Source organism: Prionailurus viverrinus, chromosome A2, assembly GCF_022837055.1.
Source record: "Prionailurus viverrinus isolate Anna chromosome A2, UM_Priviv_1.0, whole genome shotgun sequence".
Taxonomy (NCBI): domain Eukaryota; kingdom Metazoa; phylum Chordata; class Mammalia; order Carnivora; family Felidae; genus Prionailurus; species Prionailurus viverrinus.
Window position 1 is genome coordinate 52,166,578 of NC_062562.1, and position 13,566 is coordinate 52,180,143.

The 13,566-nt window shown below is 41.6% G+C and overlaps 1 protein-coding gene across 6 annotated transcripts in view; it reads left to right on the forward strand.

Annotated features, from left to right (window-relative positions):
* Positions 1 to 13,566, forward strand: part of ATG7 (autophagy related 7) — a 247,781-nt gene that overhangs the window by 68,931 nt on the left and 165,284 nt on the right. For all 6 annotated transcript variants that reach the window (XM_047835874.1, XM_047835908.1, XM_047835902.1 and 3 more), the window contains one exon: positions 12,140 to 12,220. In XM_047835874.1, the coding sequence (XP_047691830.1) occupies positions 12,140 to 12,220 (81 nt within the window). The remainder of the gene's footprint in view (positions 1 to 12,139; positions 12,221 to 13,566) is intronic.

A 13,566-nucleotide genomic window follows, 5' to 3' on the forward strand; every position in this document is an offset into this window, starting at 1 on the left:
TCTTCTTTGTAGATCTCGTACTGAGAAGGGCCTTAATTAAATTTTCAGTCATGCCCCTGCACTTCTTTCCTTCTTTAAGTCCTTTATGTTAAATCACGGTGGTTGTAGTTTTCTCAGTGCTGAGGCCAGAGGGCAAAACAGTCCCTTTATTGAAGGGTCCAGCGTCAAAATGCATGTGCCCATGTTTTTGAAGTACTATGGCAACTAATCCCTCTCAGTGTCATTTACCCCCATTGAGCCTCACAATTGTTTGTCATTCACCGACTCTTCTAGTTCTTTCTCCTCGTTTTCAAATGTCTGAAGGATTATTTTGGTTGTTGGCCATCTCTTCATTTGGTCTTTTCAAAGGCTGAAGAATAACCCAGCCATATATGGAAAAAGCCCAGTGCTTGTGGGTGATTAGTTGCTTACATTATTTCAAGTTTCAAGCCTTTATTTTTAGCTACTATCTAAAAAAGACAGTGGAGAAAGAACTTTAAAATTAATCAGGGTTGTGTGGTTCCTATTTATAGGCTTTAAATTTCTTCTTCTTTTTTTTTTAAGTGGAGTAAGTCCATTTATGCAACTGTGTTTTGATTAGGAGAACATCGTTTCCACAAAAACACTGGGCTGTGTTGCAATGCCCTGCTGCAGACTCAGCACTTCCCTCCTCCTTTTCCTGGCTCTTCAGATTTCCTCTTGGATAGGAACTTAGTAAACCCCTTTTGTGTGCTTTGCATACAAAGAACAACCCATGAGTTCCCTGGGCTCCTTTTTTTGTTCCCCAAAGGAGAGTGTGTGCTAATTGGCCCCTGTGAAGGAGCTGTAGTAGCCCTTGGACAGGAATCACAAGGGCCCCCCACCAGCAGCTCATTGTGTAATCTGGAGAAAGTTGCTTAACTTAGCCTGTGGGCTCTGTGTCTCTGCTCTCCATGTCAGACTGGGGAGGCATGAGGATTACTTAGTTGATCTGCCCGTGGGACCACAGGCAGAATTTGGCCCAGCCAGAGATTGGCCAAGTGCAGGAAAAGGCTTGATTAGGCTCTGACATGGAGTGGTAGGTAGTCAGCCCGGCGGGGGGGGGGGGGGGGGGGGTAACCTCTGATTGATTTTGAAAACCATGAGAAAACCATTTGAAGGTAAGAAAATAGGCTTACGGGTTTATTCTTTTTTAAAAGTGTCTGGCCCAGTGTACACGAACGGGATTCTGCAAGCAGCCAGCAATAAGTGTAGCCCTCTTTCTGTCTGTAAAGACAATGATTTTGGCAATTTAAATCATCATTTTATTGATGTATAAAATGCATCAACGGGCGCCTGGGTGGCGCAGTCGGTTGAGCATCCGACTTCAGCCAGGTCACGATCTCGCAGTCCGTGAGTTCGAGCCCCGCGTCGGGCTCTGGGCTGATGGCTCAGAGCCTGGAGCCTGTTTCTGATTCTGTGTCTCCCTCTCTCTCTGCCCCTCCCCCGTTCATGCTCTGTCTCTCTCTGTCCCAAAAATAAAAATAAACGTTGAAAAAAAAAATTTTTTTTAAATGCATCAACTCATACAAATCATTAAGTATACAGCTTGGATTATCACAAAGTAAGCACCATTTATGTACCCAGCACAAAGATCAAAATAAAATGTTATCAAGCATCCCCAAAGCCCCCTTTGTGCTTCTTCCAATTATTATTGCATCCTTCTTACACACAGGCAAGCATCTCTTGACTCTTAACACCATGGGACACCTTTGTCTAATTTTGGACTTTCTGTAAAAGAAATAATATAGTGTCCTCTTTGGAGCCTGGCTTCTTTTGTAGAGAAAACTTTTTCATTGCAGATCTTAGCATAGTGTTATTCCTTTTGCTTCCCATCAAGTGGGATCTTAAAAACAAACAAACAAAAAAAAGTTGTCTTTTCCTGGCTCCTGGGTGGTAGCTGAGTTATTAAAAAAAAAAAAAAAGGTATAGGCCACTCCTGATATCTCTGGGAAGTGACGGAAATTGGCAGCCTGTGGAGCTGCTGATCATTTGACTGGACCTCTGTCAGAAAATGAAAAACAAGGTGGCAGTCCAGTAGTCGTCCAAACACCACAGTCATTAATATAGCAGTCAGCTCTTATCCCACTTGTGGACCAGGCAGTTCACATTTTTTGTCTTTGGGTGAATGTACTCTTGGCTCTCAAGTACTGATGAATAAAGACCGTGAATATGTATGCCCTTCCTAGGGGTTTGGACTTGCCAACCCCATGGTTCTCTTGGGCTCTTGAATTCTTTCTTTTAATTACTTTCAGAAAAGCAGAACAAAGCCCAAACTAGGGCAGGACCCTGGGAGAGACCTGGCCTGGGAAATCTCGGAGACAAGTGTGATAGAGAGCTGGGGTCGCTAGCTATGCCTTGGGCTGCTAGTTATTTGGCCTGTCTGCACAGGCTGTGCCCCCACAAATCCTCAGGCCTTTAGCTTTTAATAAGCTCCCTTTGCTCGGAAATACTTATTGCAGTGTGCCTCTGGGGATATGGATGGACTGACTGCTGAAGAAAGAGATTAAGAAGATAAGCAATAAAAGCCCATTTCCTGAGAGGTAGCCCAAGAAAGGGAGTCTCCTTCCCCCACTGTTTCTATACCAGTCCGATTGATGATAATGGGAATGGCAGGAAGAAGGGACAGTCTAAATGTCTGGTGTTTCTCTATATCAGATGTTGTGGTTTGTGACCTATCCATCCTCCTAGACCCCCTTCCATTCAGCTCTCCCATCAGCAGATGATTTCCAAACACTGTGCCAGGCACCATGATGTTCACAGAAGTTCAGTAACTGGCACAAGGTCACCCAGTGTTTATCCCCTTTTGCTTTTGGGGTCCTCTAAGGTTGTGGATATACCCTACACTATTTGGATGTGGTAGGACCTGGTTCCAGCTGGAGGCCCCTGAATAGAAAGAGGGATCTGGTACAAGGTCTGACAATATCCGTGCTTTCTGTGTGGGGCCCTAGAAGAAGAGATGGGGATTGGCCTTACTTGGTGCATGACGGAGGGGATGAAGTACACCTGGTGCCAGAGCTCAGATGTGTCTTAGCATCTCTTGTCCCAGAGGACTGGGGCATAAGTTTACCAGTTCAAGGATGTTATTTGTGCCCTATGAGTTTTGCTCACCTGATGAAGCCGTCCTGTTTGAGAGGTCCCACGTGGGAGGCAGCCCAAAGGCTTTGTGATCATATAGATCCAATTAGAATCCTGCGTTTGCGTCTTAATTTCATTTTCATCCATCCATTCTTTAGCTCCTATTACAAAAGGATTTGCAGCAGCTCTCATCACTTGTTACTATGTGGCCTTGGACAGGTTACCAATCCTCTCTGAATTTCATATTTTATACCAGTAAAATGGGGATAATCATGGGGCACCTGAGTGGCTCAGTTGGTTGAGCGTCCCACTCCTGATTTCAGCTCAGGTCATGATCTCACAGTTCATGAGTTTGAGCCCCGTGTTGGGCTCTATGCTGACAGTGTAGAACCTGCCTGGGATTCTCTCTCCCCTCTCTCTCTGCCCTTCCCTTGCCCTCTCTGTCTCTGTCTCTGTCTCTCTCTCTCTCTCTCACTCAAAATGAATAAATAAACTTAAAAACATGATTGTCACTTCAATGTTTAAAAAAAATGGGGATAATTATATAATATACTCCTGGAATTAACATACAGATTACATCACATTTATCAAGCACAGTTCTGGGCACATCAGGGACACTTGTAAATGTTGGTTTTATCTTTCTCTTTCGCTTTTAATTAAAATGGTAAAATGGGAGCTTCTGTGGTCTGCTAAAAAGGAAGTTACAAAGAATCTTCATAAAACTCTGGAAGCAATGAGTGTGTTGGGAAGGGTTGCAAAGACTGGCCAGCTCCATTCTGCAGGATTTTTCTAAGAATGATGCTGGCTCGTTTCCAGCTCAGTTCTTCTGTCCCTCGGTGACTCCAGTTTGATAAGGAGAGGTGGATCTTTGGGAGTCGCCGACGCCATTGTCTGAAATGAAGATGACTGTGCTGTGCCTGGGGTTTTGCAATTGCTCAACTCCCCATTTTGACATTTATTTTGATTAAGACTTTTCAGCATCCAAGAGTGAGCTCTTGGAGTTTGGAGTTCATTTTTATTTATTCAAACTCCAAGCTCTAGAAGTACTGCCAGGCTTGCCGGAAACTGGTGTGAAGTCAAGGCAGCAGGTTCCGTTGTGGCTGTGCTGCGCCTCCTCAGAGTGGCTATTTGTCTGTGGGCGTTGGGTCCCTGCTCCCCATCGAGGCAAGGTGGGCTTGGAGCTCAGGCTGATTTCACTCAGTTTTGGCATACACACTGCCAGTGATAGCCCAGAATGGAAGGGGCCCCTTTCTTCTCCTGATCTACTGACTTTGTAGCCAACTGGGCATAAACGACTGAAGATAATTTCATTTACCCAGGCCCTGATAGCCCCTATCTAGGTATTGTGTTTTTGGGTTTTGTAGGACTGTTTGTTTGTTTGTTTTAATTCCTATGGCCTTCTTTTTCCTTCTTCCTTTTTTTTTTTTTTTTTTTTTTTTTTACCTCCCCCATGCTCTGCAGCTGTCTTCCCCAAGCTTTGGAGCCAGAAGGAATAGAACTCCGAATCCTGGCTTTGCCATTTAGTGGTTGTGGAACCTTGGGCAAGTGATGCTACTTCCCTGAGAAAGTTGTGAGGGTACATTGAGATAAGTGTGCAAAAACACCCAAGAGCACAGGGCACAGGGATGGTATTCCCTCTCTTCCTGTTTTCCATGTTATTCCAGGACATGCCTTCCCGCACAGCTTGCAAGGTGGAGAGGGAGCAGCTGTTTTCGTGGAAGAGAGAAAGGAGAGGGGTTAAGCACTGTAGGGGAGGGACAGGAGAGGCAGAGAAGATGGGTGAGAAAGATGCTTGGTGAGTTTGAGGCCCTGCAGGGCCGCGGGCATGCCAGTAACAGAGCTAGGAAAGCACAGTAATTAAGGTTGAGGGGAAGCAATCAGGGATCCACTGGGCCATTTGAAAGGCCTGGACCCTCACCCCAAAACAGTGGAAAGTCATGAGCTGGATATACCATGGTAAGATTTGGCTGCTGCCTGGAGAATGGACTGGAGGAGATCTAAGTGGGTCTGGGTATAGACTAGCCATATATATATACACACATATATATGTGTATATATGTATGTATATATATATACACACTACATATATGTATATGTGTATATATATATACATGTATATACATATATATATATATATATATATACACACACACATGCATACATACACACACTGTATATATATTAGCTGGCCTTTATGTGGAAGACCGCCTAATCCAGGGGTTCCCATGTCCAGCTGTGCCTCAGAGTCACCTTGGGAGCCATTTCAGAATTACATTTCCCGGCCCCCTTCCAGATCCACTGAGTGACAGTCTCCAGAGACGTTAGGCATTTGAGAACCACAGCTTCAGTCTATTAAAAATAAATGGCTTCTCGGTGTCATCCTATGGGACAAAACACAATTCTCGTCAAGTTAACGCAGACCAAATCCTGCTCTTTGAACATGCCTTTGAGTTTTGTGCTCCCATCAACATGAGTTCGGTTTCCAGAAGGACCCTTGACACCTTGTCCCTAGCACACACCTCCAGCCTAAGCATGTGTTCTGCCTGTGCGCCTATGGAGCTAATTAGGCATGCACAGGTGTGCCTAATGATTTGGGCTGGGATCACCCACTGTGCTGCTGGGACCGCCCAGGAGGGAGGCCAAAGAGAGTTTAAAGGCCCTGCTCTGAGGCTTTTGCATATCTCCGGCCGGGTTTTTACTCTTGCTTATGAGGGGAGCCTGTCCTGCTCACTAGGCCCTGTCAGCCAAATGCAAACACCACCAAGCGCCTCACTAGGATTTGACCTGGGGGATTTCACCTCAGGCTGCTTTCACGAACCTTGTTGGGGCCTGTGGTGCATGAGAACTAAGGGAGCCAAGAAACCACAGTGGATTGTGTTTCTTCTAGGTTCTGTCATTCCCAGGTGGGCCTTTAAGGATTCAGGGGGTAGCAGTGATACCTCTTAGAGATGGTTTGTGTGTGATTTTTTTTTTTTTTTCCTAGAAGGCAATGCAGAAAACTGAAGCTGGAGATTATTTTGAGGATGGGAGACTGGGGGGCAATACGGACTTATAATTTTCCTTTGTGCCCTTCTGAACTGTTCTGAAAATGTTAAGATTATAAACAGTTTTTTTTTTAATTTACCCTTTTGAGGTATAATTTATTTTTTTAATGTTTATTATTTTTGAGAGAGACTGTGTGAGTGGGGGAGGGGCAGAGAGAGACATACACACATACATACATAATCCTAAGCAGGCTCCAGGCTCTGAGCTGTCAGCACAGAGCCCAACTCGGGGCTAAAACTCATGAGTTGTGAGATCATGACCTGAGCCGAAGTCGGACGCCCAACCAACTGAGCCACCTAGGCGCCCCTTGAGGTATAATTTATGTATGCTCATTTAAGTGTGCATTTTAATGAATTTTGAGTGCATACACTCCACTCGTATATAACCACTACCACTCCAAGTGAGATACAGAACATTCCCAATCACCCCCAGAATTTGCTTTGCGCCTTTACTTGGTTAATATCCCCACCCTCAGTCTTAGGCATCCACAGATCTATTACCATATGGGCCATTTAAATTTTTTCCTTATTTTCTGTGTTGAGAGGAAAAAAACAATATAAACTTAAAAAATAAAATGTGCAGGGAAGCAGGCAAGGTTTGGCCCCTCTAAGGAATTGCTCTTACTAGCCCGAAAGCTAGGTGGAGAGGCCTATGTGTGTTTGTAAAATTAGCACTTTCCCCCTCTCAGTATTCAGAGGAGGTGATTTAAAAGGAAGTTAAATATTTAAATTTTTTGTTTAAATACGAAAATGGGAGTAAATATCCTGTTGGAGTATGGGTTATTTTTTGTTGTTGTTTGCTCTTCTGTTTTCTGTCATGGGCTCATTGTTTTTATTTATAGGTAGAGTTAAATCTTTAAAAATAGTTCTTTAATGCCTGCCCCACCCCCATAAGGAAAGATTGACAGCAAATACTAATAATAGACTAAGAGGTGACAGTAAACTGTGTGCAGTCCCCAAAGTTAGAGAACTTACCTTGAGCAGTGTCGGGAGGCCTTACTTATTAGTTCCCATGTGGATGGGGGAATGACTTTAATATCATTTTATAAAGCCTTTTCATTTGAACATTATTTGGGATGTGGGCAAAATGAGGTGTGGTGGTGCTATCTTTAGAAAACATGGAAAGAATGAGAGGTTTGCTAAATGCTTCCATCTGTTTTCTGACATCTAACAGGAGATGTTGAGTGTTTAGAGCCAACCACAGGAAGGTGTGAATAAGGTTGGTAACCGAAAGCCCCTGTTTCACATGCTTGCCTGATGAGAATCACCTGGGGGCTCTTGTTAAGCATACTGATCCTCAGGCCTTACTCCAGGCCTTTTGAATCAAGGCCCAGGGGATTCTTCTTATCGGGCAAATTCAGAAAAATGCTGAATGAGCATAATGCTTCCTATACCTTCTAAGTAGGCACACTTCTTAAGTAGGAAGGTGATGGTGAGTTTTTCTCCGCCTAAGCAAAGGACAAATCCTTATAAACTTCTTGGATTGTGAATTGAGGACTGCTTCTTAAATAGGTGTGAAAATATTTATAAGGATTTTGCCTAGGGTACCTGGATTTTAGATTTCTCTGCGATTTCTGTGCATGTCTAAGGAAGGGGCTAAAATTTTAAGTAGCAACCTCTGCTCTTTAAATTTTACACATTTCTTGTAAGCTTGAGGGAATGCAGAGCATATTGTGGAAGCTCAGTGCATTTTTAATACTGGGGATTTAAAGCATTGTTGATGGGGAAGGGCTTCAAATTGCCTGGAAAATGTAAATGGTGCTAAGTTGGAGTTTTTCTTGTGGTCTGTCTGGGACTTGTTTTCTGTGTATAGTTCAGATATGAATAATTTGATAGGCTTTGGGATTTTTGTGTTTTTGTCATTCATTTCATAATAATATGCAGTCTCTCTTATAAGCATATCACTGCGCCGTGGGCAAATGTATATAGTTCAACCTGTGTCTTGCCCTCTAAAAGCAAGAGAAATAAAAAAATATTTTTAAGTAATAGTAGCACACAAGCTGATTCTAAAACTCAGAGAAAGACAAATGACCCAGAATAGCCAAAATAATCTTGAATAAGAACAAAATTAGAAGGCTCGCACTTCCCCAATTTCAAAACTGATGACAAAGCTACTATAATCAAGACAGTGTTGTACTATCATAAGGATAGATTTATAGACCAACAGAATAGAATTGAGAGTCCAGAAATGAACCTTTACATGTATGGTCATTTGATGACCATTCAACTGGGGAAGAAGAGTCTTGTCAATGAAATGCCGGGACAACTGGATTTGTACATGCAGAGGAATGAATTTGGACCCTTAATGTACAAAAGTTAACTGTGATCATAGACATAAATATAACAGCTAAAACTGTAAAACTGGAAGAAAACTTAATAATCCTCATGACCTTGGGTCAGACAATGGCCTCTTGTATATGACACCATAAGACAAAGCAGCCAAAGAAAAAATAAATAGGACTTCATGAAAATAAAAGTCTTGTGCTTCACAGGACACCATCAAGAAAGTGAAAAGACGGCCCACAGAAGGGGAGAAAATATTTGCAAATCTTATGTGAAAAGAAACTTCTATCCAGAATATATTAAAAAAAAAAAAACTCTTAAAATTCAACAATAAAAAAATCCAGTTTAAAATTTGGCTAAGAATTTGAATGGTCTTTTCTCCAAAGAAGCTATATACATGGTCAAGAAGCACATGGAAAAATGTTCAACATTATTAGTCATTATAGAAATGCAGACCAAACCTCAATGAGCTGCCACTTCAGACTCACTGGGATGGCTGTACTCAAAGAGACCGTATGAAGTGTTGACCCTGAAGTCAGAAATGTAATATGGTACAGTCACTTGGGAAGAGTTTGGCAGTTCCTTAAAATGTTAAACATATAGTTACCATGTGACTCATTAATTCTTAAAATAATTGGAGTTACTGTATCTGCCCAATTTTGTAGATACCCAAAAGAAATGTTCAACTGATGAATGGATAAACAAAATATGGTATATCTATTTAACAGAATACTATTTGGCAATAAATAGGAATGACGTACAGATACTTGATGTAAAATGCATGAGAACATGCTAAGAACAAGAAGCCAGTCTTGTATGATCCCTTTCTAGGAAATAAGCAAAATAGACAAATCAGTAGAAATAGAAAGTAGATTAGTGGTTTCCTGGGGAAAGTGAAGAATGGGCACTAATTGTTTATAGGTTCAGGGTTTCTTTTTGGGGTGATGGAAATGTTCTGAAATTAGATATTGGTGATAATTATTCCATGAATATACTAAAAGCCTCTGAATTGTATACTTTAAAAAGATAAATTTTATGGTACATGAATTATATCCCACTAACATGCTGTTTTTTGTTTTTGTTTTTGTTTTTGTTTTTTTTAATAACTAACGGAAGGTATTTAGTGGTAAATATCAAAAGGAAGGATTCCAGATGATGGAACATTGTCTCTATGCTTGGCGTAGGTAGATTGAGGATTTATGAAAGAGGTGTGTTTGCATTGAGTGGCTTTTAAGGAAGATGAAGACTTGGCTATGTAGCTGTTTCCAAAAGGAAGAGTTCTGAGTCACAGAATTCAGCCTAAGATGAGGTCAGGAACTCAGGAATGTCTTTGGAAGTTCAGCTTGATAGTTATACGGGGCCAGTGAGAAGTTTCAATTTAAGACATAACTGGAAAGGCAGGATGGGACAGATGAGTGGGGTGGGGGTGGAATCTTGAATGCCAGCATAACGAATTTTCTGCTGTAGAAAATTAATAAAAAGTGACACATCTTGGAGCTGTGTATTGGAAAAATTAAGCAATGGCAGAATGTTGCATTAAATGGAAGGGAGAGAGCTCACCTGTGGAGATAACCATTAGGAGTCTGATGCAATTGGTTTGAGAAGGTTTTCCTTTTTAAAATTACCTGAAACTAATTGATTGAGCCCTGGGCCTTCTGATACCAACTTGGTGAATTTGAAAGGCCTCATACACAGATGTTATTTTTACTTCATTTCCTGAGAAAATGAATCACAGTTTCCTAGTAAAGAGCTGTCTGGGGGTGCTAAACAATAGTGTGTGGGCCCATGCTTGGCCAGTCCATTCATTTTGGTTTCTTTTTCTTCTGTTACTCACCACCTGTGTTTTTTGTTTTTATTTTTTCCTTTCCTGCCTTCCTTCCTGCTTGGTCTTCTGTCTCTCTTACCTTCAAAGCTTTCACCTTCCATCTGCAATCATGAGACAGTTTAGCAGAGAAAATTGCCAATATTTCTTTGTATAATGTAAAACTAGATATTAGTTGTAGGAGAAAAAAGAATGAAGAAAATCTTTCCATGAAGCCCATATGGAGGCAGTAATATAGGCTGTATCAGTGAATACTTTAATGGAAAATATGCAAAATATGATAACATTTTTCCTTAAGTGAATTTAATATAAAAGGAATTGAGGTGTGAGAAGGCTCACTATGAGAATTCTTTTAAGCCTGTAACTTGCTGATCTCATAGGATCTCAGCATTCCCATTTATGACCTACTTCAAAAGTCTTTTCTAGAAGTTTGATGTCTCCTGTTTTGGTATCCTGAATAGCAAACTTAAGACCCCGATTGTACCTCCAGTCCTGTATGGTGAAATGGTCACCCACATTCCTGAGACTGAAAGAACTAGAAGATTGTCACATTTTCACAGGTTCGCAATGAGGCCATCTAACTAATCTCAGCTATCTAATTTATCATTTCTACCAAATGGTCTTTTGATCTTGGATTGCATCATTAAGGGTATTTGAAAGATTGTCATGGCCATTTCGATTTTCCAGTATGAACATGAAATTAGACAGGTGCAGTGTGGGCATGAAGGTGGAGTTATCACATTGCAACAGGAAGTCTGTTTGTTTAAAGAGTTTGTCAGGTTTTGTTTATTTTTCTTTTGGGGTGAGTGTGGGTAGGGTGGCTAAAGGCAGGAAAGGTGAGGCTTGGTCCTTTTGCTCTTTTCAGGTGACACTGTTGATTTGTGTTCAGACCTAATATCGAAAACAAACCTGTGATACCCTGAGAGAAAGGGAGGGAGGGGGTGAGGTAGGAGAGTAGGGGGCAGGGCCACGTTTGGAGTCAAGACTCCTACTTTTGAATCTTAGCTCTGCCACTTTCTGTTTTCCTGAGCCAAGTTGCTTCACCTTTCTGAGCCTGGGTTTTATCAACATAAAATGGGGGCAGTTGGGAAGATGAAATAAATTAACTCATGAGAGGATTCATGTTGTCTGACTTATTATAAATGCTGAGTCCTGTGGACACTTCAGAGTTTACCATTCATGTTTTTTGTAATAATATGTTAATGATATACACAACAGTTTAAAACTCTCCTTTTGGTGTAAGTATAGTTCTAGAGAGGTATAATGTTCTCAATAAATGACTTAAATCATAGTTTATGGAACCTGGTTACTTATAGTGGATATCCTTTAAAATGGCAGCCAGTTGTAGTCTAGAAGTTTATGCTCAAGGTGGCACTGTTTCCCCATAAATTTGGTGATTTTTTTTTTTTTTAATCCCTGTCTGTTTCAAGTCAAGCAAATAACTGGATATATATTTAACACCTTCTCTGCCTCGGATAGTCCCCAGGCCTTCTCACCTGTGACACCCCACCCACTATCATACCCTAGATACTCAAGTTTACCAATATTCACTATAACTTGCATGTGAGAGGTGAGCCATCATTAAACTAGTTGATCTGTTAAATTTTTTAAGACATTTCTTACAACAATACTTTACAGTTTACTGCTTTCATTTTGTATTTTGGTGTTTTTAGGTCTCACATACATGAAAAGGTTGTAGGCCCCGGCTCCTAATGTAATAAAGGACATGATACAGTTCTTCCTCAAACTGATTGTGGTACAGGGGAAAATCTCTATGCCGAACTTTATTTTTGCTAGTAATCTGTATCAGGACCACCATATTGTTTGCCACTTCTTGTCAGAAACTACAAATACGTTTCACAGGTATGGGCGTTCTGAGCTTGATGTGAATTGTTTTGTTTTGTTTTGTTTTTAGATCCGGGGATTTCTGTCACGATTTGATAATGTCCTTCCTGTCAGCCTGGCATTTGACAAATGTACAGCTTGTTCTTCCAAAGTAAGTCACTCTGCATTTGAGGGACTTGGTTTTAAAACTGAGCCCATCACTGTACCAGCCAGAGGCACTGAAACCAACTGAGAACTTTTCGGCAGGGAGGGGTGGGGTCTAAAAAACTGGAAAGGATTTTCTAGGTGTTGCTTATCTGTATTCATTCTCACAGAGAAACCAGCCTGAGAAAGTTTGATTTATAGTGTACAAAGAGAGACTGAATTAGATAATACAGTTCTGTATTGATACTTGCATCATGTTAATTTTCGGCTTGAGTATGAACTTCAGTAGGTTTTGTTCTTCCCCTGAGGTTCCTCCTTTGCATGGACCATCATAGAGCAATTTTTAAGTGTTACTCAGACGAGGGGGGGATACTAGGCAGTCCTGGTGGTGTGTCTTTTGGAGATCTACATAATGACAAAAAATAAACAGAGATTAGGGGCCTGGATAGGGAGCCCATCAAAGGGCCCCTTCAGCTTTGATCTTTCCAGAGGCTCTAAAAATAGAGCTGGTATGTCCTCCATTGTAATGGGAAACGGCTGATGTATCTCAAAACTACAGTGATGACATCTCTTTTTTTTAATTGTTTTAACGTTTATTTATTATTGAGAGACAGAGACAGAGCATGAGCAGGGGAGGGGCAGAGAGAGGAGGAGACACAGAATCTGAATCAGGCTCCAGGCTCCGAGCTGTCAGCGGAGCCCGACGCGGGGCTCAAACTCACAAACTGCGAGATCATGACCTGAGCCGAAGTTGGACACTTAACCGACTGAGCCACCCAGGTGCCACACATCTCATTTTTTAATAGGTCTAGATATAGTCTAAGTTAGCTGTGCCTGTATACCGTGTGTTATAGCTAATTTTCTTTTGTATGCCTCTAAGCCTTCTGATGCTCAGTGATATAACCTGGGTTTTTAAAACCCAAGCTTATTGACAAGGCTTTCATGTGCAAGTGTTACGCAAAATAGAGTTGGGATCATTAATCCCAAACTCTGGCCTCTCAGTTCTAATTCAGAACTTCTTTGCCACGTAGCCTACATTTGGCAGTATGGAAGGGATTGAATTCTAGGGAAATTCCCTCCACTCTGAGTTGATAAGGTTTAAAAAACAAAAACAAAAACAAAAACTTTGGGGCACCTGGGTGGCTCAGTCGGTTAAGGGTTCAACTTCAGCTCAGGTCATAATCTCAAGGTTTGTGGGTTTGAGCCCCACATTGGGCTCTGTGCTGCAGCTTGGAGCCTGGAGCCTGCTTCGGATTCTGTGTCTCCTTCTCTCTCTGCCCCTTCCCCACTCACACTTTGTCTTTGTCCCTCTCTCAAAAATAAATAAAAAAATAACAAAAGTAAAAATAAAAA